We start from the raw sequence: 23,208 nt of genomic DNA, 5'->3' as shown, positions 1-23,208 counted from the left end.
CTTTTTTAGCCACAGCAATTGAAACTATCTCAATAAGACTCTAGAATCCCCCCTTTGAAAAAGCATCCTATATTTTTTTAAGATTTATTAACCTTGTACTTTCTAGTTTGTAAACTTTATTGATAGAAGACTCATCATTCATGTTTGGTTGTTAGTGGTACCAATTCTGGGCTCATATTGCTTATTTTTTTTTTTTAGAATCCAGAGGAGTAATAGTAAAGCAATGTATAAATTTAGTATGTGTACTATTATACGATATAGTGCATCATATAAGCGTACAAATTAGAGATCCTGTTACGCAAAATAATAATAATAATACTTGATAGCAAGATTTTATAGTTAGATAAGGGCCATCCAATTGAAAAAGGGTTTTCTTTTTTAATGAAATATTGATCGGACTCATAAATTATTGGACTCCTTAATGTCTAAATGAATATAAAAAAAGAAATAAAAAAAAAAAATAGTCATACCTTCTTCACTTTAAAACATATTTTTTTATTATTATTATTGCTCTTCATTATGACTATTAGCTGCATCATTTGCTACGGATCTTTGATCAACGACGAAAGTTGTATAGCTGCTACACTTTGTGGACATGTTTTTCATAAAAATTGGTACATTTAAAAAATATACATTTATAAGATCAGATTATACTCAAATCTATATGTTGTTATTATTATTTGATGTTGTAGCCTTTCTGAATGGATGAATTGTTCATTTACTTGCCCTATCTGTAAAAAGACAGTTACACCTGATAGAATTATAGCACCCATTTTCTTTTCAAGTGTTGATTCTAATGGAGAAGAGACCTCTAACACATCTGTAAGAGCTCAACAAATGGTTGCTGAAAACGCAACGCTTAAAAAGCAAAATGAAATTTTATTAGCAGAGCGCAATACATTATTGAATAAACTTACTGAAAATCGTCATAGAATAAATATTTTAAGTGAGGATTTGAGAAATGTAACAAGAGCGATGAGATATCTCAAGCAATTAAGAAAGTATGTAATAAATATAAGTTGTACATATTTCTATTCATACATTATAGAAGCTAATCTTTTTTTTTTTTTTTAAATTAGAGTGGCCGATATGGATGATGAAATGTCTAGTCCTACCTCACAAGCTTATTTAAGAAGCCTTAATTCTTTACCTAATAAAGAATTAATCATTGCTACTGCAGCTTTGCAAATCAGATTTAAACTGGCTATTAAGTAATATGTCTTTTATTTATTTATACATGTATACATTTTTATTTATTAAAATTATTTAGAAAACACGATGAAACTACGAGACGAATGCATTTTATTGAAAGAGATAATATTCGTTTAAAGAAAGAGCTTGAAAAAGCAAGAAATCAAAGAACAAAGCCCAAACGTAATGCAGGTGTTATCATATTAGATGATACTGATGAAGAAGATAATGTACAGATAACAAGCCAAAATAGTACACAAAATGACAATGAAGTCATTGTTCAAGAAAATGTTCAGCCACAGACACAAGGAAGTCTCCAAGAAAGGTAAATGACATCTATTACACATAAATAATGTCACACATATTAATTATATCAATAGTAGCAGTACTGCCCATTCCAGTAATAATGCCCATCACAATTCCTCTTCTTCTTCCTTGTCTTCTTCTTCTTCTTCTAGTAATGGCATTTATTCTCGTTTAAATGCTTACTGTCGAAACTACTTTGGCCGTAAGGCTAATGATGATACCAGAACCAGTACCAATACCACCACCACCACCATCAACAGCAGTAGCGACAGCGATGACAGCGTTGTTATTGATGAAAATAATGGCAAGAAGAGGTATACTCATTAGAAGTGATACATATTATTTAAATATAATTATTAATATATTCATTTAGATTATTCTCTTCTTTGTCTGAATCTGATGGTGAAGAGTTCTCAGTAGAGGAACACGCCTCTTCATCGTAAGTAACGCAATAATAGCTTCTTTATATGTATACATGTGTATTTATTCGTGCATCTATATTTGTTTTTATTTTAGACGTGTGAGAACACAAAAGGTTAGAAGACGTAGTGGTTACCCCAATTCCCATGCTTGAATATAATCAGCATGTGGAAAAGGGGTAAAAAAAAAAGTGTGTTTTTACACACTTTTTGTTATTTTTTTAATTATATTTATTATAATTGTTTAAAAAATATTGTGCACATAAAAGTGCACAATAATATACCTTTGTATTTATGCCATTTCATTTTGTTGTTTCTTTGCTTTTTTCTTTTTTATATATATATATATATATTTATTTATTGAATAAAAATTTATAAAAAAAAAAAAAAAAAAAAAAAAAAAGTACATATTTATGGAAACTATACTAAAGACTGACTAGATGTCCTTAATTTGAATACATACTTGTAGTGACACAGAAACAAACTTTTAGATTTGATAAATGATAATAATATTTATTTCCTATTTAATAGAGTGTAGCAAGAAAAAAAAAAGTATTTATATTGTATACAATAGGGATCGAGGCCCTCCCTAAATTGTTTCAGGAAAATATTATTTATTTGAAGAACATGAAAAGGACTCGGTACTATTTTACATACACACACTCTGTCTCTGTCTCTGTCTCTTATGTTACTTATCATTAAATCCTGATTTATATGATTCATTATCTAGTAATGAAATCTGTTTTTTCATATATAAACATAATAGATGAGTGGGCCCTTAAGGTAAAAAAAAAAAACCCTCCTTTTTCTCCACATTTTATATTTTAGTCATGATTACCATAAATGTACATTCGTACAAAGTTTTGTTCGGATGTTATCGGATTCACTCTCTAAAAGGAAAACACCAAACTTACGGCAGATTCACATTGTGCTCATTCTACAAACGATAAACTGATTTTTTTTAATTCTAATGTCTCCTCCAAATCAAATTGAATAGAATCATCATTTGTAACAAAATTGGACACTATAAAAGTGAATGGTCAAGTGTTTTGACAGACTTCTCTCTATAAAGAAAGATAAGTTTGTTATAGCAAATTAAGTTATCTCTTAAAGGAGAATAACCCTGCTTTTTTTTTTTTCAAGTAAGACTCTGAATGTATTTTACTTTGACTTATGAGATCAAGAAATAAATGAAAAATAAAATAAAATAAAAGGATTCAACAAATATTAACATCTTTTTTTTGTCTGTATGTATTGTCATGGCTGTAAGATTTGTAACTTAATTCAATAAGATAAATAGTCGTAATAGAATAGATAGTGCACTTTTATAATAATTCTGTCTATAGGCATATTAAATATATTTACTCTTGTGTAGAAAAATGATTAACAAAAAGTCCTGCATCTAAAAATTTATCTTGTTCTGCTGAATATAAATTTATATCAGGTTAAACTGGAGTAAATCAAGAATAATGCAAGTACGCGTAATAACTGATTTCACTTAGAGTACACATCCTAGTTATAAACAATAAATACATATACAAACAAAAGACATGATGATTCTTAAATAAACAGCTATTCTCTTCTATGATTACGTCATCAGATATAAGTTATTATTTTATCCACAAAATATATAAATACTCTTACATTATTAACCCTTATTTTGGTATAATTGAATTGAATTGAATTTATATTTCTGAAGTCATCTTTACCTTAATAAAAACTTATTAACAAATCTCAGCATACTTCCTTTGTCCGTTCTTGTATTATTTTTACTTCTTATCTCTATTTTATTATATCTTACGATGTTCAACATGATAGATGAATATATAATATGTATGACTTATGTAAGTGATTATGTAATTGAATATAACAGTCATAATCCTATTGAATTCTAATTATTACATAATACAGTGAATATCATTATTTTTTTTTTTAGCAATGACTGTTATTAAAACTGAATGTAGAATGAATATATTATGCTATAAGACACAATAAACTAGTTTTATTTGAATAGCCTCTTTATTATTAATTAAAGGGTGGTTTATTTCTATTCACTTAGTTGTAAAGACGACTACAATCATAACAAGCCGCATATTTCAAGTATTCAGAATGGGCGGTCATCGTCTCAACTATAAATTCATTCTGATCAACGATGTAGTCCATGAGTTCAGGACCACCATTCTCATCAACACCATTTCCATACCCATCTTCATATAAAAATAGTGTGCTCATGTTAATTTGTAAATATTGAAAGAAAAAAAAAGGGGGAAACGAAAAGAAAACACCTGAATAAAAGCAGTAGCCTGCGCGATTTGTATTTTTTTCAAGTGCCAAGAAAACCCCTTGCGACATGATTTCTAAAAAAAAAAAATACGAGTTCCATTTCTGAACACGCGAAATTAATCCTGATAGGCCCGAGACTTTAAATCCGATTTTCCAGCGACATCAATTTTAATTCGCTGCGACATTGCTTATTGGATTCACTGAAATAGATTCATATAAGGTGAATATATCCTTACGTAAGTGTAAAATACTATCTGTTTCATAAATTGTTTTTAGAATAAATTCACCAGCAAAAAAAAAAAAAAAGTGAATAGACAAATAACGCTAGACTATGAATGAAACAAAACCCTTTCATATTAAAATCTGATATAATTCTAAATTACATGATAATTGAATTATACACATGCAGTGCTATTTTCTGGAATAAAATAATAAAGGGTCTCCAGTGAATTAGTTTATTCTATTTCCTTTTTTTTTCTTTATTTTATTTTATTTTTATTTTATTTTATTTTTTTTTTACTAATATTATATTCTACTCACGTGTGGCAACTGTATTAAATATTACTCTAGAAAATAGTAACATTTTTAATATCTCCTTTATTTCAGATCAGAAAAAAAAAATTAAATATGAGTTTCGGATTAACTGTAAATTTATCCTTAACGGATGAAAGTAGATGAAACTCTTATGTTTGATATAAAGAATACATTGACGCTAAATAAACATAAAGTCTTATATAAATTACATACTATAGAAGATAGACAAAAAAAAAAAGAAATGTCAGTCTCGTCAAGTTTTATAAGGTTATTTTTATACATAAGCTTTGATATGATTTATGTAAGTATATTAGCCATTAATACAAGTAAAATATGATTATCTATTCCCGAAATTAAATTAAAATTGATAGACAATAATAAACAGAAGAAGGGGAGATTAATAATTTTTTTTTTTTAATTTAAGAAATCCTTACTTCTTGTCAGAAATTACCTTTTAATTCAAATTTGAGTTTTTTTTTCAGTTTCAGTTTAACATGAAAAAAAAAAACCTTTTTTTTTTATGTCCTTATTCATGTTATAGAGCTTCATAGGAATCTTTGCCTAGTCATTGTAATAATCGTATACAATAGTCCTCCTTTTGTAAATCGATTATTCAATATGATCTCCGTTAGAATGAATAAAAAAAAAATTCTATTTTATTTTCGTTTATTATTAAAGTAGTCAATGTGGAACAAGCAGAAAAAAACCTAGATTTGGTGATTTTCATGACCTTAACCCAGGTTATACAGAATGTCAATTCCATCCAGGCAAACCCTTTTATTTAAACTTTTTTTTTCCTTTTTTTTCCTTTTTTTATTTTTATTTTTTACTCATTTTATTTTTTCTTTTTTTTTATTTTTATTTTTATTTTTATTTTATTTTTTTTTTCAGTAACCAAGACTTTAAATTTTTATTTTATTCTCCTTTTTATTTTATTTTTATTTTCTTTTATTTCTTAAATATTTTACGTAGTAAATTTGTCTAATTATGGGAAAGGTAACCCAAGAATTAAAGTATAAAAGACTTAAAGTTGGCCATGCATGTTATATTTGTCGAAGTAAAAAAATAAAGGTTTGCATAACATATGTGATACAAATCAATGTAAAGATATTAAGTTAATTTTATGTAGTGTGATGGTTTAAGGCCATGTATGCAGGTTAGCAGTTTATCTTCTTTGAATAAATAAATAAATACATATTACAATTATATTTCATATTTTGATAACATTTTTTTTGTTTTGTCAATATAATAAATATATTTAGTGCAAAGGTATAAATAGATTTTTAATACAAAGTCAACTGAAGAATTCAATCAAACCTTCTAATAATAATATTTTTTTTTTAATTACAGCACGAGGCAGAATATGTCAACCTTCAAAACTCGAATCTCAAAATGATACATCAAGTGAAAACAATACAGTTAATCATAGTCAAGATGAAGTGGATAGTAGTCAAAGTAATGTGGATTCAGACGATGATTCTATCTTATTTTCTCGTATAAAGCAATCGTCGAATATGGATACGACATCAATATCTACTTATTCAGATACATGGACAGCAAATGCAGTTCAATATGTATCCGAGGATAGTATTAAAAATAATAATCAATTTCTTTATGGTGAATATTCTGCTTTTGGTAGTTTTGTTCGTTGGAGAGAGGAACCACCACTTCCTCATAAATATTCTTCATCAGTGGAAATGCCTTCAAATGAAATTCAGATGCATTTGATTGATTTATTTTTTCAAACTAGATACAATTTTATACCAATCGTACCCAAGCAACTCTTTTACAAACAACTTCAAACAAAGGGTCCTCTTATTACGCCTCTTTTATTAAATGCTATTTATTGCGTCGTTAGTAGATTTTCAACTAGAAAGGATGTTCCCAAATCTTCAACCTTCTTCAACCGTGCCAAAAGATTGATCGATGATTTCTTAGACGTACCAAGAATGAGTACCGTCGTCGCTCTATGTCTCTTGTCTCTGTATGAACCCATTCCAATTGCATCAAAATCTACCGTCGATCAGCATTGTCGTTCTTGGATCTATAGCGGTATGGCCTTTCGGATGTGTCTAGAACTTGGCTTAAATATGGATACCCCTCATTCGCGTGGTTGTCTATCAGAAGACTCAATTGAGCTTCGAAGAAGAATCTTTTGGACATGTTATTGTCTTGATAAATTTCAAAGTGTAGAATGGGAGAGGTTATGGTCGATTCCTTCTTCCCTTGCTAAAACTGCTTTACCTAAAGTTTTACCCGATGACGACGATGAAGAACGTTGGATATTATGTGCGTTTCAACAAAAAATAAAACTTTGTTTAATTGCAGAAGAAGGTCTTCAAATACGCGCATCCTTTTCACTTCGTAATGATTTCCATAATGAACAATTTTATGAAAAGGTGGACCAATATCGTTTAAAGATCCTTCACTGGCGAGATAGTCTTTCACCTCAAACTATTTGGAACCTTAAACAAAGCAAAACTGTAAAAGACGTGATGAATGAGCATCAAAACTCACCTGTATTTTATTATGTACGAATGTTATATTATTTTATGTTAACCGATGTCCTCTTTTATTTACCAACGACAGAGCAGAATGCTAACGATCATCGCATGTATGCTACTCAGCTTACAAAACATATTGAGTTTTTCTGTGACAATCCTTCTATGATTGTTCGTTATGAACTTATCGCACATGCTATAATTGCCGCTCTTCGTATACATATTCGTTATCTTGATGATAAAAACCATCAAATAGCACAACAATCTTCTCATCTCTTTAATCGCTGTATTGGAATCATACAAAAGCTTCAAAACTTTGCTATCATTCCTAAAAGCTCACCTGTTCTTCAGAATTTATCTACTATTTGGCAATCCTCTAGAAAAATGAACCATCCTAATACGGTAACAATAGAAGTTGCATCTGATTCAACTACCACTCATCCACAACTCTTTCACACACATCATTTTAATCATACATCACATGAGAGCGATCAACAATTAAAAACAAACGTGAATGAACATCAAATGCAGCAGTCTCAATATGAACAACAATTAAAACTCGATCCAAGCCGTACTACTACTACTAATCGAATTGATCATTTTAATTTTCAAACTTCAGATAATATAAGCCTATCTTCATCGTATAATAATATGACTCATTCTAGTTCTAATAGTCACATTCATTTTACTGATCAAGAACAATTTTGGGAAAACTCTATACAAGATGATTATCAAAAGAATCATAATGATGATGACTCTATACCTATTTTATCTGAAGACACTATTTCACATTCAATGAAAACTCTAGACGTTGAAAGTCCTGAATGGTTAAGTCCAAAGACAACTGAATGCACTTGGTCAAATTCTATTGCATCTCAACAACAACAACAACAACCGCAAATAGTGTCTTATGAGCACAGTAATCCAAACCCTCTACAACAATCTGGATTAAATCCAATGATGAATTACTTATATCTAGAAATGAACCCACAAAATGTACAATCACAATTTGAACAACATCACCCATCTATTCCACTTCATCAACCTACTTACCCTAATAGTCATCATTCGAATACAAATCCTGATTTTTTTGTTGAAACAAATATTACCAATTCTATACCACCTCAAAATGCTTATTTTCCTACTAACTAAACTGTACTAATTAATCCAACTGTATCATATGTAAAAACATAGCTGGAAAAGTTGCTTCTCTTATTTATTTTTTGCACATTTATCATGACTGTATTTTAGTTTAATTTTACAATAATAAAATATTAGTTTATCTTTTTTTTTTTTTTTTTTTTTTTTTTTTAAAAAAAAAAAAAAATGATGGAGGCAATATAACTGTACAGATCAAAGGTGATCGACAAGATCCTGTTTAATTAAATAAGAATATACTGCTAGAATTAATAAAAAAAAAGTTAACACATTTATTAGTCATCACCATTAGATTTGCAGACAAAGTAAACATTTTTGAACTTTTGTAATACACATATAGAATAGCTTAAGGGATATATTTTCTCTTGTTCTTTCAGGGAGCACTTGTAAGGTTCCAAATTCATTCATTTTGGAAGCACTGAAGTACCTTATATGCATTGGCTGTATCATGACAAAATTAAAATGTAGCAGATATTTATTGTTTTAAAAGGGATTACGACTAAATTAATTTTTTCCCCCTCCCCTAAAGATTGAAACAATGCACATAATAATATATATTCTGATATTTATCTTTCAAATACTTAACATAAGTGTCTTATAGTGAAAATAAAAATAAATCATTACATGTAATATACCGTAGATGATTTCATTGGAAATGATAAAAATGGATGGATAAAATTTGAATGATGTATATTAAGAAATTTTTATTTCATATTCTGCTTTTATATATGTATATTAGTAACTTAAATTATCTGATTTATGATATATTCTTTTTTTTTTTTTTTTTTTTTACTTTAATGAATTGGATATTTGTTTCTAAGGTTATGTAACAGATAGATTTTGCTCAGAAACAAGCCTGGAATAAGTTCCCTTCAAGTCTAAAAGTTCCCAATGTGAACCTTTCTCTATTATCTTTCCTTCTTTGATGACACATATCAGATCAGCATGTGTGATTGTAGACATTCGATGAGCAATTATGATGGTCATCTTTTCCCCTTCTTGAATAATCTTGTCTAACGCACCTTGCACTACTCGTTCACTTTCACTATCTAATGCTGAAGTAGCTTCATCCAATAGCAGAATTTTTGGCTTACGAATTAAAGCGCGTGCAATCGCAATACGTTGCTTTTGACCACCAGAGAGTTGAGAGCCTTTAAAACCGACGCGAGTCTGATATCCTTTCGGTAATGTGATAATAAAAGTGTGAATGTCAGCCGCTTTAGCAGCATTTTCAATATCCTGTTGACTGGCGTTTGTTTCAGAGGTCAAGCCAAGTCTTATATTTTCTTCAATTGTCATGTCAAACAAGATGGGTTCTTGTCCTACTAAGGCCATATGGCTGCGCAAATTATCCGTAGTATAAGACTTGACATTCATATGATCAAGGGATACAAGTCCATCTATCGGGTCGTACCAACGCTGTAATAGCCCGATTGTCGTGGATTTCCCGCACCCTGAGGGACCGACAAGAGCAATCGTTTGCCCTGATTTGCCATTTAAATTAAAGGTACCATCAAAGATAAGCGCATCAGGACGAGTAGGATAAGCAAATTTGATATTATTAAAATCAATATCTCCCTGAACCGTCCTTGGCTCATATCCTTCCAACATACTATCTATCCTTGCATGTCGTTCAAAGAGATCAAAAATGACAGAGGTTGCATGCTTCCCCTTTTGATAAACTGCAGCAAACATACTACTTCGTCCCGCTGTCTCACAGGTTGTGATGAGTACAGTAATGCTCGTAATCAGTTGACGAAAATGAATGCTGCCATTCGTAATAAATATTGCCCCCGTGTAAAAGGCTAATGCGTTTGTATAAATCGGGATACATCTGTAAAAGCCAGCACCTATAGATGAAAGGTATGCCTTCCGTATTGATAAATGATGCGGAAGTTCTGTTGCCTTAAAGTATTGATCTTCAAAGTTTGTCTGTTGATTTAGACTAGCGACTGTTCTTACCTCACGTATTGCCTCTGAGGCGACTTGGCTACTTTTGGCATTTGCCACCTTGGTTTTATCCATAAAACCCTGCTGAATATATATTTCAAACGAAGTAGATATAAAGATAAAGGGAGCCATGCAGAGGATAACAAGTGTTAACTGCCAACTGAATATAAAGGAGATCGTCAGGCCTGTCACGAGTGTTGCGCAAAGATGAATGATATCATTCCATACGACCGTCACCATCTCACTCACATTTCGAGCATCTGTACGTATTTGATTTGTAAGTACGCCTACACTATGGCCCTCTTCATCAAAGAATGTCATATCCTGCTTCATATAAGCTGCAAAAATGTGTCCTCTTAATCGACAACTGAAATCTTCACTTGCCCGGAGAAGACATAGATTACTCATAGTATAGGTAATGGCTGACCCTATACCGATCATAACAATTAAGAATGCATACATATTCGTGCCTTCAAATGGTTTTGGGAAATAAAGAACTGGTTCAAAGAGGATAGAGATGACAGATGCAAAAGTATAGGCATAGAGAGGTAATACACAGCCTTGAAAGCAGGCTCCAATCACCCCTAACGAGAGTAGTCTCCATTCTGGTCTCATCTGCTGTACGATCTGCCAAGTAGAGACCCTTCTTATTTTACCATTAGTTCCATTAGTATCGTGATCGTTATATTCGTTACTGTTTAAATGAAATCCCTTTCCATGACTGTCATTGTTCCCACTCGTTTTCTCCTCTCGTATGCTCTCGCATGAAGTTTCCTGTATACTGGGATCCTTTGATACATTTAACTCTGATGAGGGTTCACTTATTTTCAATACGAATTCCTTTTCTTCTATATCTAAAATAGTTTCAGGATCACTGAATTTGATTTCTGGTTTGTCTACAACTAAACTATCTCTTTCCATCTTTATTTTTTGTTTTTTCACCAAACTAGCATATTTTTTATTTAATAAAAGTAATTCTTCATGGTTGCCTTGTTCGATGATTCTACCCTGATCCATAACGACAATCATATCTGCCTTTGATATGGTAGATAAACGATGCGCAACAACAATTGTCGTACGACTAGCAGAAGCTTTGTCCAAAGCATCTTGTACAAGTCTCTCAGATTGAGTGTCTAAAGCAGAAGTTGCCTGGAATAACAGGAAACAAAAAGAAAAGGTGTTTTAGAATAGATATTCATTGTTCAAATAATATATATATATATATATATATATACCTCGTCTAAAAGTAATATACTTGGATTCTTTAAAGTGGATCGTGCTATTGCTATACGTTGCTTTTGGCCACCAGATAATATACCACCTTGTTCTCCAACAGCTGTATCATACCCCTTAGGTAACTGCGTAATAAATCGATGGCAGTTAGCCTCCTTGCAGGTATTTATTAAATCTTCTTCCGTCACCTTTTCATGACTACCCAGCAATAAGTTTTGTCGGATTGTCATGTTAAATAATATGGGCTGCTGCCCTACAGTGCCAATATTTTCGCGTAACCATTTTACATTCATCTCCTTTAAACATTGACCGTCTAGTAAGACCTCTCCTATTTCTGGGTCGTAAAACCGTTGAATTAACTGAATAATGGTTGATTTGCCAGATCCTGAGGGGCCCACAAAGGCAACGGTTGTTCCAGGATTAATTTTCAAAGATATATTATCAAGAGCTCTTACGGTAGGTCGAGTAGGATACGAAAAGCTAACATTTTTGAACTCAATAGCTCCATTTAATTGTGGAAGACGTTTCCCTTTGCTATCATCAGACTTAATAGTAGGGATACAATCAATAGCCTTAAAGACATAATATGAGGCACTACATGCATTCGTAATAGCTACCAAATTGGGAACGATACGTGTAAGTGACATACTTCCGGTAATCATCCCTAAAAATACAATGTAGACAGCTGAGTTTGCCAGCTCTCCTTCTATCGTCAGCTTTGAACCATACCAAAGGGCTAAACCAAAGGAACCGTAAAATAGAACCATAAAAATTGAAGTCCCAAAACAGATGACTGCACCCTTTTTAATACTAAGCCATCGTACCAGTTTGAGCTTATCTTCATAGCGTTTTAAAAACCTCTGTTGAAGGCTAAATGAATAAATAGTTCGAATAGAGTATAATGCTTGTTCAACAACAGAACCTGCATTAGCGTCTGCATTTAGAGTAAGAACAGTAAATCTTTTAACGTATTTAACAATAATGATCATGATAGCTATTAAGAGAGGTAAAACAGAAATCATGACTAAAGCCATTTTATATCCTTTAAAGAATACATACATGTATAATTAATTTTTTTTTTTTTAAAAAAAAATGATATTCAAAGCAAGAAAAATAAAAAAAAATAAAAAGAGAAAGAGAGAGAGATTGCAATTTGTATTCATACCTTTGCTAAAAGCTACAATAAATCCTGATATGAATTGCGCTGTGAATGAAATAAAAAGGCCGAATTTTTCTGATATACCGTCTTGGATAATTTGTGTATCTGAAGCTAATCGAGTAGCTAAATCATCATCTTTCAACTTGTCAAACCAAGCCATATCTTGATTTAACATTGTATGTAAATAAAGACATCTTATTCTACGTGCTTGACTTTCTCCAGTTATGACCCATAAACAGTTTGATAAATAACCTGCTACCATAGCTGCTGTACCCGTATACACCATCTTTAGAACAATCGGTACAACTGCATCTAAAAATCTATCTTTGTTTGATAAATCAAGCGGGACTGTCGATAAAAATGACCCATATATAAGAAGTGCGAATGGAGGAAGACTTCCTGATCCTAGTGAAAATATAGAAGCTATAACTATCAACATCTTTTCCTTTGTAGTTGCAAATCGAAACAATTCAAATATAGACACCTTTTTTTTCTTTTTAGTCTCTAATAAAGTTTTTTCATTTTTTATTAAATTTGATTCTTGATATTGAGGAATTATATCACTTTTTGCAGATACTTTTGGCATATAAACAATAATTAAATTATTTTTTTTTTAAAAAAAAAAAGAAAAAGAAAAAGAAAAAAAAAGAAAATCAAAACAAAAGAGGGCAAAGAAAGAATAATAATAATAATAAAAATAGTAGCATTTTTTAAGGGAAAGTTATTTAATGATTTATAAAAAGGTAATATTGACGAGAAATATATCATTGTATGCATATTTATACCAAACTCACCTGATAATAAACTCAGGTTGCATATAGCCTGCATAGACCAACATTTACACTTTTATAGATAAATAATGTCGCAAGGTTAAAGGAATTATGATTAGAGAACATGATAGTTTTTTTTTTTTTTTTTTTTTTTTTTTTTTTTTTTTTTTTACCGTATAAAACAAAAAATTATATAAATATTGTCGCTTTACTTTTTTTTTGGTAAATACTCTCTTCTTAAACAGAAAGGAAATAAATAATAAAAAAAAGGAAAAGATTATATTTCTCTATCATAGGTATGTATCATAAAAAAAACATAGGAATTATATCAAGTTATTTTTATTATTAAATATCAACTTTTGTACATCTTTTTATTATTAGCATGCATAATCATTTATATACATTCAAGCTATGTATGTTTGTCGATCAACATGATTTCTTTTGAGTTTATACCTGTCCTCATTTGTAGGAATATGATGTATAACAAAGTAATAAATCATATGCTTAGTACATATAATTTACTCTACTTTATATATTTTTTCTTAAAAAAAAAAAAAAAAAATACCTCAGGAGGAAAAAAAATTCTAACACCAACCATATAACTGTATTATAACGAAGGAAAAATCTTTTTTAATTAATCTTTAAAATACTATTACGTTGCAAAAAGGAGTTAAAAATATAGGAAGTAATAAGTAAATATTTTAAGAAAACCAAACAAAAGACAAAGTCGAAATCATTTAAATAAAGCAATGATTCTATTAGGAAAAATGCTTTAAATGTAAGAGAGAGATACATTAATAAGAAAGTTTTGTTCTTACCTATTTCAGGAAGCAATGAGATGATAACTTTGACGATATTTTTAGACGGATCTGGATTCTTTTCTAGATAATTTTGAAAATTGCTATATGAAAAGGAAACAACGAGTATATTCTTTACAACATAATATCATATAAACTATACTGTACTGATGTGTGAAGGTGTAATGTTTATTATATATATAAAGATACTCTAACAAATTGAGTTCTCTTAAACCTCTGCTTTTAATGGCTGAAATATAAGAGTATTTTTATTAGAGCGAGACTTGGAGACTAAGATAACGAAAATATCCTTAGCAGCCATAATAGTGTGGTTTCATATCATATTACAAGTTTTTTCATTTTAATATATTATACCCTTTTTTATTTTGATATTTTCTTGATTGTATCCTTGTCATATTTAGCTTTTCAAATATCCATTCAATAATAATAATAATAATAAAATATAAAAAAATTGGCCTTACCATTTGATTTACTTGCTATTTATAACAAAGTATTTCTTATAGTCCCATGGTTGCTACCTATTTCTCTCTTCCTTCATAGTGCTTGAAAGATCATGTTCTGATTAGTAGCATGGAATAGAGCAAGCTTTAATCCATTACTCTAATAACTTGTCTTTTATCAAAGAAATATGAAAATACAAATTTTGTAAAAATTGATCCAGTGTAGACTATTTTTTTGCTAATTTTAAATTTCCTTAACCAGTAATTTATTCTCGCAATTATTATATGATGAAGTTTTGATTGCAAAGTTCCCCACAGATGAAAAAGACAATGATGTTATACATTCACCTGAACTATGAATAGCGCTTTTAGTGAGTAGAGCTGCGAAAATAACAAACTAAAAACTTAGTATTAAATGTTAACAAATTTACTCCAAGTATGGTTTAGAGGTTTATCCGCAGCTATCGATTTAGATTTGTATTTCATACTAGCAGTGTGATATGAACTTGATAGAACAACAAGAAAAAGAATGATGATTTTTGAATGAAAATAATCAAAACATAGCAATGGTCTGTTCATATTAAGGTCACTCATATGTCAAAAATGTTTAAATGTTGTTTGTGAATATTTACTTTAGCCAATTGAATTAGAGTTTGTCTCAACTAAAGGTACTTTATTTTCTTCTGTTAAATACCAAACTCAGATTATCCTCTCATTTAAGTTATAACCATTTCTCCCTATTTTTTTTTTTTTTTTTTTTTTTTTAAATAAATATAATTGCTGTGTAAATGTATCGCATGCACTATTAAAAAAGGAACAGAATACTATAAATGCCAGCCAATTCTTCAAGTACTCGACTTAATGCAACTATTATTAATATACATTCACCTACTGATGAAGAACATTCAATTCATGATGCAGATACTTTTCCTCGATCTTCAAATGCATCAAGGCAACAGCAAGCATCTATACAGCCTTCGCCAAAAGTAGAAGAATACCGAAAAATAATACAGCATATTATTGGAAAAATTTTAAAACGAAAAAAACCTCCTACAGCTTTATTTCATTTAAGTGAGGTATGCAGGACATCTCACGTTTCAGATCAATTTGAAAATGACGATACTATTGATCTGCTAATTCAACTAAGGTCTGCTTTGATGGTCTGTCACCAAGCGGGTCTTAGTAAACAAGTATTAATACAAGGGTAAAAATGATTTTTATCCAATCTTGAATACAAGTATCAATTTTAATATACCCCCACCCCACCCCTTTTTTTTTTCTTTTTAGGGAATATTCACCAACTGCTACACCAATATCTTCCAAATCAAACTCGCCTGCTCTTTCACCACGATTAGGAAGCTCATCTCGCTCAGCTGAAGCTGCTATACAAATATCACCCAATATGCTATCTAAAAATAAAAAAAAATCAGGATTTGAAACTATACTACATGTATTAAATGATATAGTACTCAATGACTGTCGCTTCAAAACCGCTAATCCCAAACCATCTCGGCCACCTTATACTATGCAAGCAATTTTAATCGATATAGCCTTAATACTCGTTCAAATTAGAGATGATTCTGCTGGATTATATCATATTGGAACACTATTTTTACCTGCCTTTGAATCATTTTCTGATGGTCAAATGCTTGGTAGATTACTGTCATTTTTCTTGGATAGTTTATTACCAAAACTTATGAAATGCAAAGATGACTCAAAAACATACACACATAGTTCTCAGAAGCATCCTGATGACAGCTCTATCAAACATACATATACAAAATCACAAAACAATGTCAACACACCTACTATTAACATTCAAAGACCTGAACAAGAGCAAAAAGTCAATACTTCAATTAAAATATCACATTTAACAATTGATACACGTCTTCATTCTATCGACACAATGGGATCTTCACCTTTTTCACCCGCTGCTCATAGTTCAGTTAATAGTGTTATAAATAATCAATCTATTGATTCTTATCATGCATATGCACTGTTTACTCCGCTTTTGTACTTTATGATTCAATACTTGGATCCATATTTAGCAGCACAATCCAATAACTCTCAACAAGATAACCTGAATTATACCTTAACACGTCAAGCAAACTCGATTCACAATTTTTATCGTGCACTTTCTTATATGATAAGCTGTAAACCTGATCTTTATCTTGATATACTAGATATTATTTCAAACAGTACATTTGAGGTGAAATTTCGTGCATGTCAAATATTATTTTATTATTATTGCACTAGTATGGGTCATATTGTTGTTGCTGATCCTTTACCTCCCTTGGGGACACAAGAAGAATTAGAAATATTAGATCAATATCGAGAACAGCAAGAATTTGAGGAACAACATCAAAACAATGCACAATTTAATCAGCATAGTTATCGAATTTATAATAACCATCGACCTCAATTGACAAGACAATTGACAGGCACAGATTCATTAGAAGAAAATATAATTGAAGATCACCACATATGGTTCCCCCATATATTTGACCAAACACAACAAAAGCAATCACAATCCTTTGAAATAGCTGATAACTATTTTCACGCCAATGCTAATCAGAGTACATTTCCCCTGACAGTCTATGATGATATGAATGAATCATTTTGTAAAGAATGTTTTAAAACCATAAAAGGGTTTGGATTACGATGCTATCAATGTAAAGGAAGTATACATTACAACTGTTATAATGGAGTAATTGATATGAAAGAGGAAGCTATCATGTTTTATGTTAAAGCAGGAGGTATTCAAAAAGTAGTGACACCTCAATTCTGTAATATACCACCCCAACTACGTTTTCGTGACTTGGTTAATCGCGGGATCCGTAGTTGGACTGTAAGATCGAATGCATCAAAAGTTGGGCTTTTAGGTCATATATTTCAATTAGTCAATCTTTATACGCTAGTAATATGTGTTTGTTGTGGATTACCTCTATGGGGTATCTCTCATCAAGGCTATCGATGTACAGAATGCAATCGATTTATTCATATTCATTGCCTTGCTGAGGCCGAAGAAAAAAACGAATTTTTAAAACCAAATTCTTCAAAGAACTCTACACTTCATTCTTTTCAAACTTGTATACCATTCCAACCATTATTAGAAAGTGATATGAAGATATCCCAAGCTAATCTTTCAAAAAATTTTATAGAGTTCTATGAAGATGCAGTCCCTACAAATGCTAATTCGTTAGAAAACCATAGCTTTGAAGAAGTAAGCACCATATTAAATATTTTATTATTGCAAGAACAAATTTTACATTATGGTATAGCAACTGGATGCGTTCTTGTAACACGCGAATTAGATGATCCGTTGTTATTGGTGCCTGATATGTCAAAGGATATATCAGAAAATGCAAATGATAATCAACTTTCATATTGTCCTCCTTTGACAGATGCTATTAAACTCTGTCTTGATGAACTCAAATTAAAAAAATCTCGTAGCTCTACTTTTCTTAAAGATTACTATGGTGACCGACTTCAAAACATAGACAACTGTCTATTAAGCAAAGAAGGATTTCTTAGCCACCTTAGTGCAATGATGAAATGCTTAACAACATCGTTTCCTAGTAACAACAATCTTTCACCTACAGCTATGCTTAATACTACTTTCCCTGTTTCTGCTTCAGCAGAAAAAAGAAAAACGGCAGGCGACTCGCGTGGCTTTTTGCAAGTTACGTCAAGCCCATTAATGTCAATATGGGATGATGAATATGACGATTTTAGTGAAAGAAATATACCTAATGAATACCTTGACAGATCTATTCTATTATCATGGATGATGACTAACCTTAATTTTAAGAGTCGAAAAAATGCTGAAATTCTTTTGCAACATATGAATAATTTAGGATTATTCGAACGATTTGATGCTTCACCAATTCTCTTCATGAATGGTTCAACAAAGTCCTGTCAATTTCAAGAGCAAGATAAATCTGTTCAATGTGTTTTCCCCGTGCCATATAGTATTGACTGCTCTGCAACTGTTGAATCTCTTATTAATTCCATTACTGCTTGTTTACAAGATATTGACTTATCTATTAACGAATGTGGCCTATTAATATTAGTAAGAAGATGTTGGCCAGATCCATTTATGTCTAGATATACACAGGAACGATTAATTCATGCTATTGTTACATGGGCCTTTGATGAAGATGAGCGTTTGTTGGCATTACATGCCGAATTGACCTCGATTAATAAAAATCATCAAACACATTATAATAAACAGCAAAATAAATGGGCTCAAGCAGCTTTGCTTTCTCGTATGAAAGGTGGAAACAATACCAGTCATGACCGTAATCGACAAAGTGCTTTGCATTATAATACATTGGCAGGCGTTAACAGTGGTGCAAGTAGTATCTATGTTACTACACGTGCAGCATTGAAAGATAGATATATTATACGATGGTTGGCAGCAATTCATGATATAAATGAAGATGCTTATACGGATATGTTATTTAATGTTACAGAAGATATAATCGATAATAAACAAGAAGAATGCACTGTCCCTAACTGGGGTGAAGAGATAGACAGAAAGGTAATAATTTATTATACTCATAAAAATAAAAAAAAAAGGAAAAAAAAAGCATATATCGATATACATATTAATATTTAATACATCTATAGAAATACGTTTTACAAAAATATGAGCAATTTATAAGATATATTTTAAAGTTAAAAACAAATGGTTTTACGTTCACCTCATTTGAAAATCTTTTACAAAAATGGCTTGATCGAACGTATACAGAGTTTAACGATCTAGATATATTGAATGTATGTCATATAGTTTAAATTGTAAAATCTGGTATTCACTCTTTTTTTTTTTTCTAATAGAATAAAGAGCCTGCAGAAATCCGACATTTAGTAAAACTATGCTCCTCAAGGGCTCCTATCTCTAAAATTCCAGGAAAACCAACATCGCATTTAGATTCTGCTAATCCAATAGACATTATAATGGCTCAATTCAGTGCAGGGGATACACAAAGTATAGAGCGTGGTATGCGTTGGTTAACATTGATTATACATTCAGGGTAAACTAAATTTTATGAGCATGTATTAAAATTGACATCATTTTAAACACATCTTTCTCTAAGCGCGGGTATTCCCTCAAATTCATTATCCCAGATTGCAAGATTAATCGTTGTAGCTCGCACTCCTTTAGATATTACTGCTGAATTTGTGAAAGCAATCTGGTTTCAGGCTGTCAATAACATACATATACCAACATCTCGTGCTACTGTTATTGATATTATTGGTTACTTAAATGAGATTGCTTTAGATACATTAAAATTAAATAATGAAAGCCAAACCCTTTCTGATGCAAGCTTATTAAGTGCACAAACTTTTATTAAATATTCCGCAGCACTTGCTTGTTATGCTTTTGAATGCCCTCAACAAAACATTGAAGAACTAGGTATTGTACCCTACTCTGGAAACCATATCATAAATGAAACGTAAGTAATTTATTTATTTATATATATATTTTTTTTAAAAAAAAAGGAAAAGAGAGGGAAGCAGTAATTATAATATTTACATTTTTTTTATAACAGAAGAAATAGACGTTCAGCTGTACACATGGAATCCTCAACATTATCAGCAGCAAATGAAAAGACGCCGCTAATTAAGTGTATGCTTATTTACTTACAATATGATCAACTTAATGTCCGGGAAGCTATCATAAAAATGTTTTATGCTTTATGTTATTGGGGCTATGGAATGAATAATAAGAATGAGTTTATAGCTAAATGTATGCCGCAATTAATACCTTCGTAAGTAACTTTATATATATCTTTATTTATTCATATATATCACTAAACATTCTTTTTATAAATATAGAATTTGGGAATTACTCACGCCTACTTATGATTACCTGAGTAGTATAAATTTGGGTTTACTTATGAAAATAATTAGTATTGATGTGAGATATTTCCATGCTTGTGTCTTTAAAATATTTGAAGATGCAAACTGGGAAGTCAGGTAATGATACCATAATGCTTTTTTTTCTTCTAATAACTTTTTATTGAATGATTGTTCGTATTGTATAGGTACCAGGGTCTTGATAATTTATTTGGACTATTTACAAAAATGGATGCAGCATTTCAAACAAAATGGTTAAAGCTGCTTTCATATTTAGGGCCTGTGTTTAGCTACTTTGTTGGATGTCTATGGGATAAGGAGGTAAATAACTTAGATAAGGATATAAACAAACTTATGATTGATAACACATAAATTTTTAAGGAATTTGTTCGCTCAAAAGCCTATGCGTTGATAAGAACACTTGGAACTTTACACTTGCGTTCTGCCTTCCGTTGCTGGGAAGCCTACTTCTTAACAGCTACAGATAGACAAAGAATGCCGCTTATTAGTTTAATGATACAACTTAATGCTTTATTCCCAGATTGGCAAGTTTTGCAATGGGAGTCACTTTTAGAGGCTTTAGAGATGAAAACAACTGTTGAAATGATAGATGAATATACACATCCAATATCTACTGAACCTGATATGATAAAAGAGGACATGGATGTTTCTGGTGATGAACATTTCCATAGTCCTCAGGATGATGAGACAGCTCAATCAGAGAATGTAAAAGTGTTGATGATCACGCTTGCGTTACAGATGCTAAGCAAGCACCTTAGTGTTGAGCCTACACAAATATATAGACTGAAATTTGTTTTAGTACAGTATATGAATTTCCAAAATTGTCAGTTGATTAATAATGGTGGCGATATTACTGTTGAATTTGGTATTTTGAAATATAATCCCAGAAACCCTTCTCAAGTAGCAATGATGACCGCATGCATTAGAGGTTTAAAAAAGATTATGGATAGTTTTGCTCCTTTAGCAGCCGAAACAGTAGCCAGTATGGCCTCTGAATCGTTAGAACAGAATAAAATGAATTTGGCAGAAAATAGCAGCCCGGGTGTTCATTTCATTGATGTTGTACTTAAAATGATGAATTCTGGCATTGAATTAACTAAATTAGGACACTTATTACTTAAGGCATGGCTTGAAATTGTATTGATTATTGTGTATAAGGTAGAGTAAATGAATAGTATTTAAAACAGTATTTTAATATTTTCAAAATAGCATGACATTTTAGATAGAGAATATGAGCAAAGTATTGTAGCTTGTATGAAACAAGTAATTGAACTCTTAACAGAAGAAATTAGTGAAGAAAATAAGTTACTTATTTTAGAAATTTTGAAATGTCTTTTACGACGCTCTGATCATTTAACGGCAATGGTACTCTCTAAACAAATTTCAGTTTTAGGCAAATTAATGACCAATCTAGGAGTTCGTAACTCTGATCCAATTTACTTGAAGGCTAAACAATTCTTGAAAAGCGCTTTCTTACGTTTTGCTGTTGCTGGTTTATTTGTACTGATGTTCAAAAATCAGGCTGTCTCTGATTCCAATAATGGTGATATTGATTTGTTTTTCATACTTCGAACTGTCATTGATCCTGAGGATATAATTCCAGACGAAGAAATTCATGGAGAAATTGTGTATCTCCGTGAACAACCTGTTCGTGATGTTATTGATAAATTAATGAAGCAACAAATGGACAGAAAGGCATTTTCAACTGTTTTGCATAACATGAGTCGCTACGTTGAAGAAGTACACACACATCCTTATTCAGAAAATATACTCAATAACTATGCTAGATTTCTTAATGCTCTTATTAAGTATACAACTGATTGGCGAAGGTCTGATTGGAATATCAATCCTGTTTTCACTATATCTGCTATATTATTAAAGGAGCATCCTTATTATTATACAATGTTATTACCATCTATACAAGCTTTATTTAAGCATGGGCTTCAAAATTGCAATATACAAGCTGAATCTATTGCTAAACTGATGGCCGCATATTCAGCCATAGGCTCAATTCCAGGGATTGAACCAAATAATATCTTTGTAGATATTATAGTAGCTGAGCTAAAAAATGCTATTTTATTGCCAACAAAATTGAACAAAGACACTATTCTAACTTTGCTTGAACTTGTATTATGGGATATAAAGCCAATAGGTCAAGAATGGTATACCAAAGTTGAAAAGTCAATATTAGGTGGAATAGCTGATGGATATCGTCATACACCTTATTTTGATAGTAAACTTATTCATCTCCTTCCTTTTTTGTGAATTATTTGAAAAAGGATTCAACCAGTCAGCAGTTCACGAAAAAGGATTTCAATATTTCTAATTGTATAGCGCAATTAATTGTCTCTATGTGTGTAAAAGATCCTAAGCTTATGGTTATCATATTTGGTTATTTAAAGGTACTGCTAAATATATATAAATAAATATATTAACTAACTAACTAACTTTATATTTGTTTATTTATTTATTTTTTCAATAGCTTGAAGAGGTGTTAGACTGTTTCCGCTTTTTAACATGGTTTATCCTTACTTTGTTGAAAGAACGAGCAGATTGTTTGATG

General features: G+C 30.9%; 6 protein-coding genes across 6 annotated transcripts; 4 read left to right on the top strand and 2 right to left on the bottom strand.

The window, feature by feature from the left end:
* The first annotated feature begins 437 nt into the window (after positions 1-437).
* On the top strand, positions 438-2,107 carry BX663DRAFT_498313 (uncharacterized protein). The gene is made up of 5 exons (XM_051526029.1): positions 438-614; positions 693-1,001; positions 1,080-1,211; positions 1,271-1,516; positions 1,572-2,107. The coding sequence occupies exons 1-5, from the start codon at positions 520-522 to the stop codon at positions 1,822-1,824; spliced, it is 1,035 nt and encodes a 344-aa protein (XP_051385953.1). The 5' UTR covers positions 438-519; the 3' UTR covers positions 1,825-2,107.
* Positions 2,108-3,875: 1,768 nt separating this feature from the next.
* BX663DRAFT_498307 (uncharacterized protein) lies at positions 3,876-4,333 on the bottom strand. The gene has a single exon (XM_051526028.1). It carries the CDS (start codon positions 4,266-4,268, stop codon positions 3,972-3,974), a length of 297 nt encoding a protein of 98 aa, XP_051385952.1. The 5' UTR covers positions 4,269-4,333; the 3' UTR covers positions 3,876-3,971.
* Positions 4,334-5,613: 1,280 nt separating this feature from the next.
* BX663DRAFT_498304 (fungal-specific transcription factor domain-containing protein) lies at positions 5,614-8,485 on the top strand. The gene is made up of 5 exons (XM_051526027.1): positions 5,614-5,804; positions 5,863-5,889; positions 5,996-6,002; positions 6,084-8,177; positions 8,288-8,485. The coding sequence occupies exons 1-5, from the start codon at positions 5,721-5,723 to the stop codon at positions 8,290-8,292; spliced, it is 2,217 nt and encodes a 738-aa protein (XP_051385951.1). The 5' UTR covers positions 5,614-5,720; the 3' UTR covers positions 8,293-8,485.
* A 515-nt stretch (positions 8,486-9,000) lies between these two features.
* BX663DRAFT_448916 (P-loop containing nucleoside triphosphate hydrolase protein) lies at positions 9,001-13,327 on the bottom strand. Its single transcript, XM_051523721.1, has 4 exons — positions 12,741-13,327; positions 11,578-12,617; positions 9,186-11,491; positions 9,001-9,108 (listed from the first exon to the last, which is right to left on the bottom strand). The coding sequence occupies exons 1-3, from the start codon at positions 13,318-13,320 to the stop codon at positions 9,215-9,217; spliced, it is 3,897 nt and encodes a 1,298-aa protein (XP_051385950.1). The 5' UTR covers positions 13,321-13,327; the 3' UTR covers positions 9,001-9,108; positions 9,186-9,214.
* A 2,173-nt stretch (positions 13,328-15,500) lies between these two features.
* Positions 15,501-21,041, top strand: BX663DRAFT_247120 (uncharacterized protein). The gene is made up of 9 exons (XM_051521856.1): positions 15,501-15,966; positions 16,050-19,305; positions 19,395-19,541; positions 19,602-19,798; positions 19,862-20,221; positions 20,321-20,536; positions 20,604-20,744; positions 20,902-20,945; positions 21,025-21,041. The coding sequence occupies exons 1-8, from the start codon at positions 15,593-15,595 to the stop codon at positions 20,912-20,914; spliced, it is 4,704 nt and encodes a 1,567-aa protein (XP_051385949.1). The 5' UTR covers positions 15,501-15,592; the 3' UTR covers positions 20,915-20,945; positions 21,025-21,041.
* On the top strand, positions 20,756-22,974 carry BX663DRAFT_247143 (uncharacterized protein). The gene is made up of 3 exons (XM_051521857.1): positions 20,756-20,945; positions 21,006-21,803; positions 21,855-22,974. The coding sequence occupies exons 1-3, from the start codon at positions 20,853-20,855 to the stop codon at positions 22,908-22,910; spliced, it is 1,947 nt and encodes a 648-aa protein (XP_051385948.1). The 5' UTR covers positions 20,756-20,852; the 3' UTR covers positions 22,911-22,974.
* The last annotated feature ends 234 nt before the right edge of the window (positions 22,975-23,208 follow it).

Source organism: Cokeromyces recurvatus (genome assembly GCF_025118155.1).
Source record: "Cokeromyces recurvatus strain NRRL 2243 chromosome Unknown BX663scaffold_4, whole genome shotgun sequence".
NCBI classification, from domain to species: Eukaryota; Fungi; Mucoromycota; class Mucoromycetes; order Mucorales; family Mucoraceae; genus Cokeromyces; species Cokeromyces recurvatus.
This window is presented reverse-complemented; position numbering and strand designations above follow the sequence as displayed.

Coding starts and splice junctions, on each gene's coding strand:
- BX663DRAFT_498313 (XM_051526029.1), top strand. CDS start 520: ATGACTATTAGCTGCATCATTTGCTACGGATCTTTGATCAACGACGAA. Junction 1,212..1,270: donor AGATTTAAACTGGCTATTAA/GTAATATGTCTT, acceptor AAAATTATTTAG/AAAACACGATGAAACTACGA. Junction 1,517..1,571: donor CAAGGAAGTCTCCAAGAAAG/GTAAATGACATC, acceptor TTATATCAATAG/TAGCAGTACTGCCCATTCCA.
- BX663DRAFT_498307 (XM_051526028.1), bottom strand. CDS start 4,268: ATGTCGCAAGGGGTTTTCTTGGCACTTGAAAAAAATACAAATCGCGCA.
- BX663DRAFT_498304 (XM_051526027.1), top strand. CDS start 5,721: ATGGGAAAGGTAACCCAAGAATTAAAGTATAAAAGACTTAAAGTTGGC. Junction 5,805..5,862: donor GTCGAAGTAAAAAAATAAAG/GTTTGCATAACA, acceptor AATTTTATGTAG/TGTGATGGTTTAAGGCCATG.
- BX663DRAFT_448916 (XM_051523721.1), bottom strand. CDS start 13,320: ATGCCAAAAGTATCTGCAAAAAGTGATATAATTCCTCAATATCAAGAA. Junction 12,618..12,740: donor TATTGTAGCTTTTAGCAAAG/GTATGAATACAA, acceptor TATTCTTTAAAG/GATATAAAATGGCTTTAGTC. Junction 11,492..11,577: donor GTATATTACTTTTAGACGAG/GTATATATATAT, acceptor CTGTTATTCCAG/GCAACTTCTGCTTTAGACAC.
- BX663DRAFT_247120 (XM_051521856.1), top strand. CDS start 15,593: ATGCCAGCCAATTCTTCAAGTACTCGACTTAATGCAACTATTATTAAT. Junction 19,306..19,394: donor GTGAAGAGATAGACAGAAAG/GTAATAATTTAT, acceptor ATACATCTATAG/AAATACGTTTTACAAAAATA. Junction 19,542..19,601: donor ACGATCTAGATATATTGAAT/GTATGTCATATA, acceptor TTTTTCTAATAG/AATAAAGAGCCTGCAGAAAT.
- BX663DRAFT_247143 (XM_051521857.1), top strand. CDS start 20,853: ATGGATGCAGCATTTCAAACAAAATGGTTAAAGCTGCTTTCATATTTA. Junction 20,946..21,005: donor GATGTCTATGGGATAAGGAG/GTAAATAACTTA, acceptor TAAATTTTTAAG/GAATTTGTTCGCTCAAAAGC. Junction 21,804..21,854: donor TATTGATTATTGTGTATAAG/GTAGAGTAAATG, acceptor TTTTCAAAATAG/CATGACATTTTAGATAGAGA.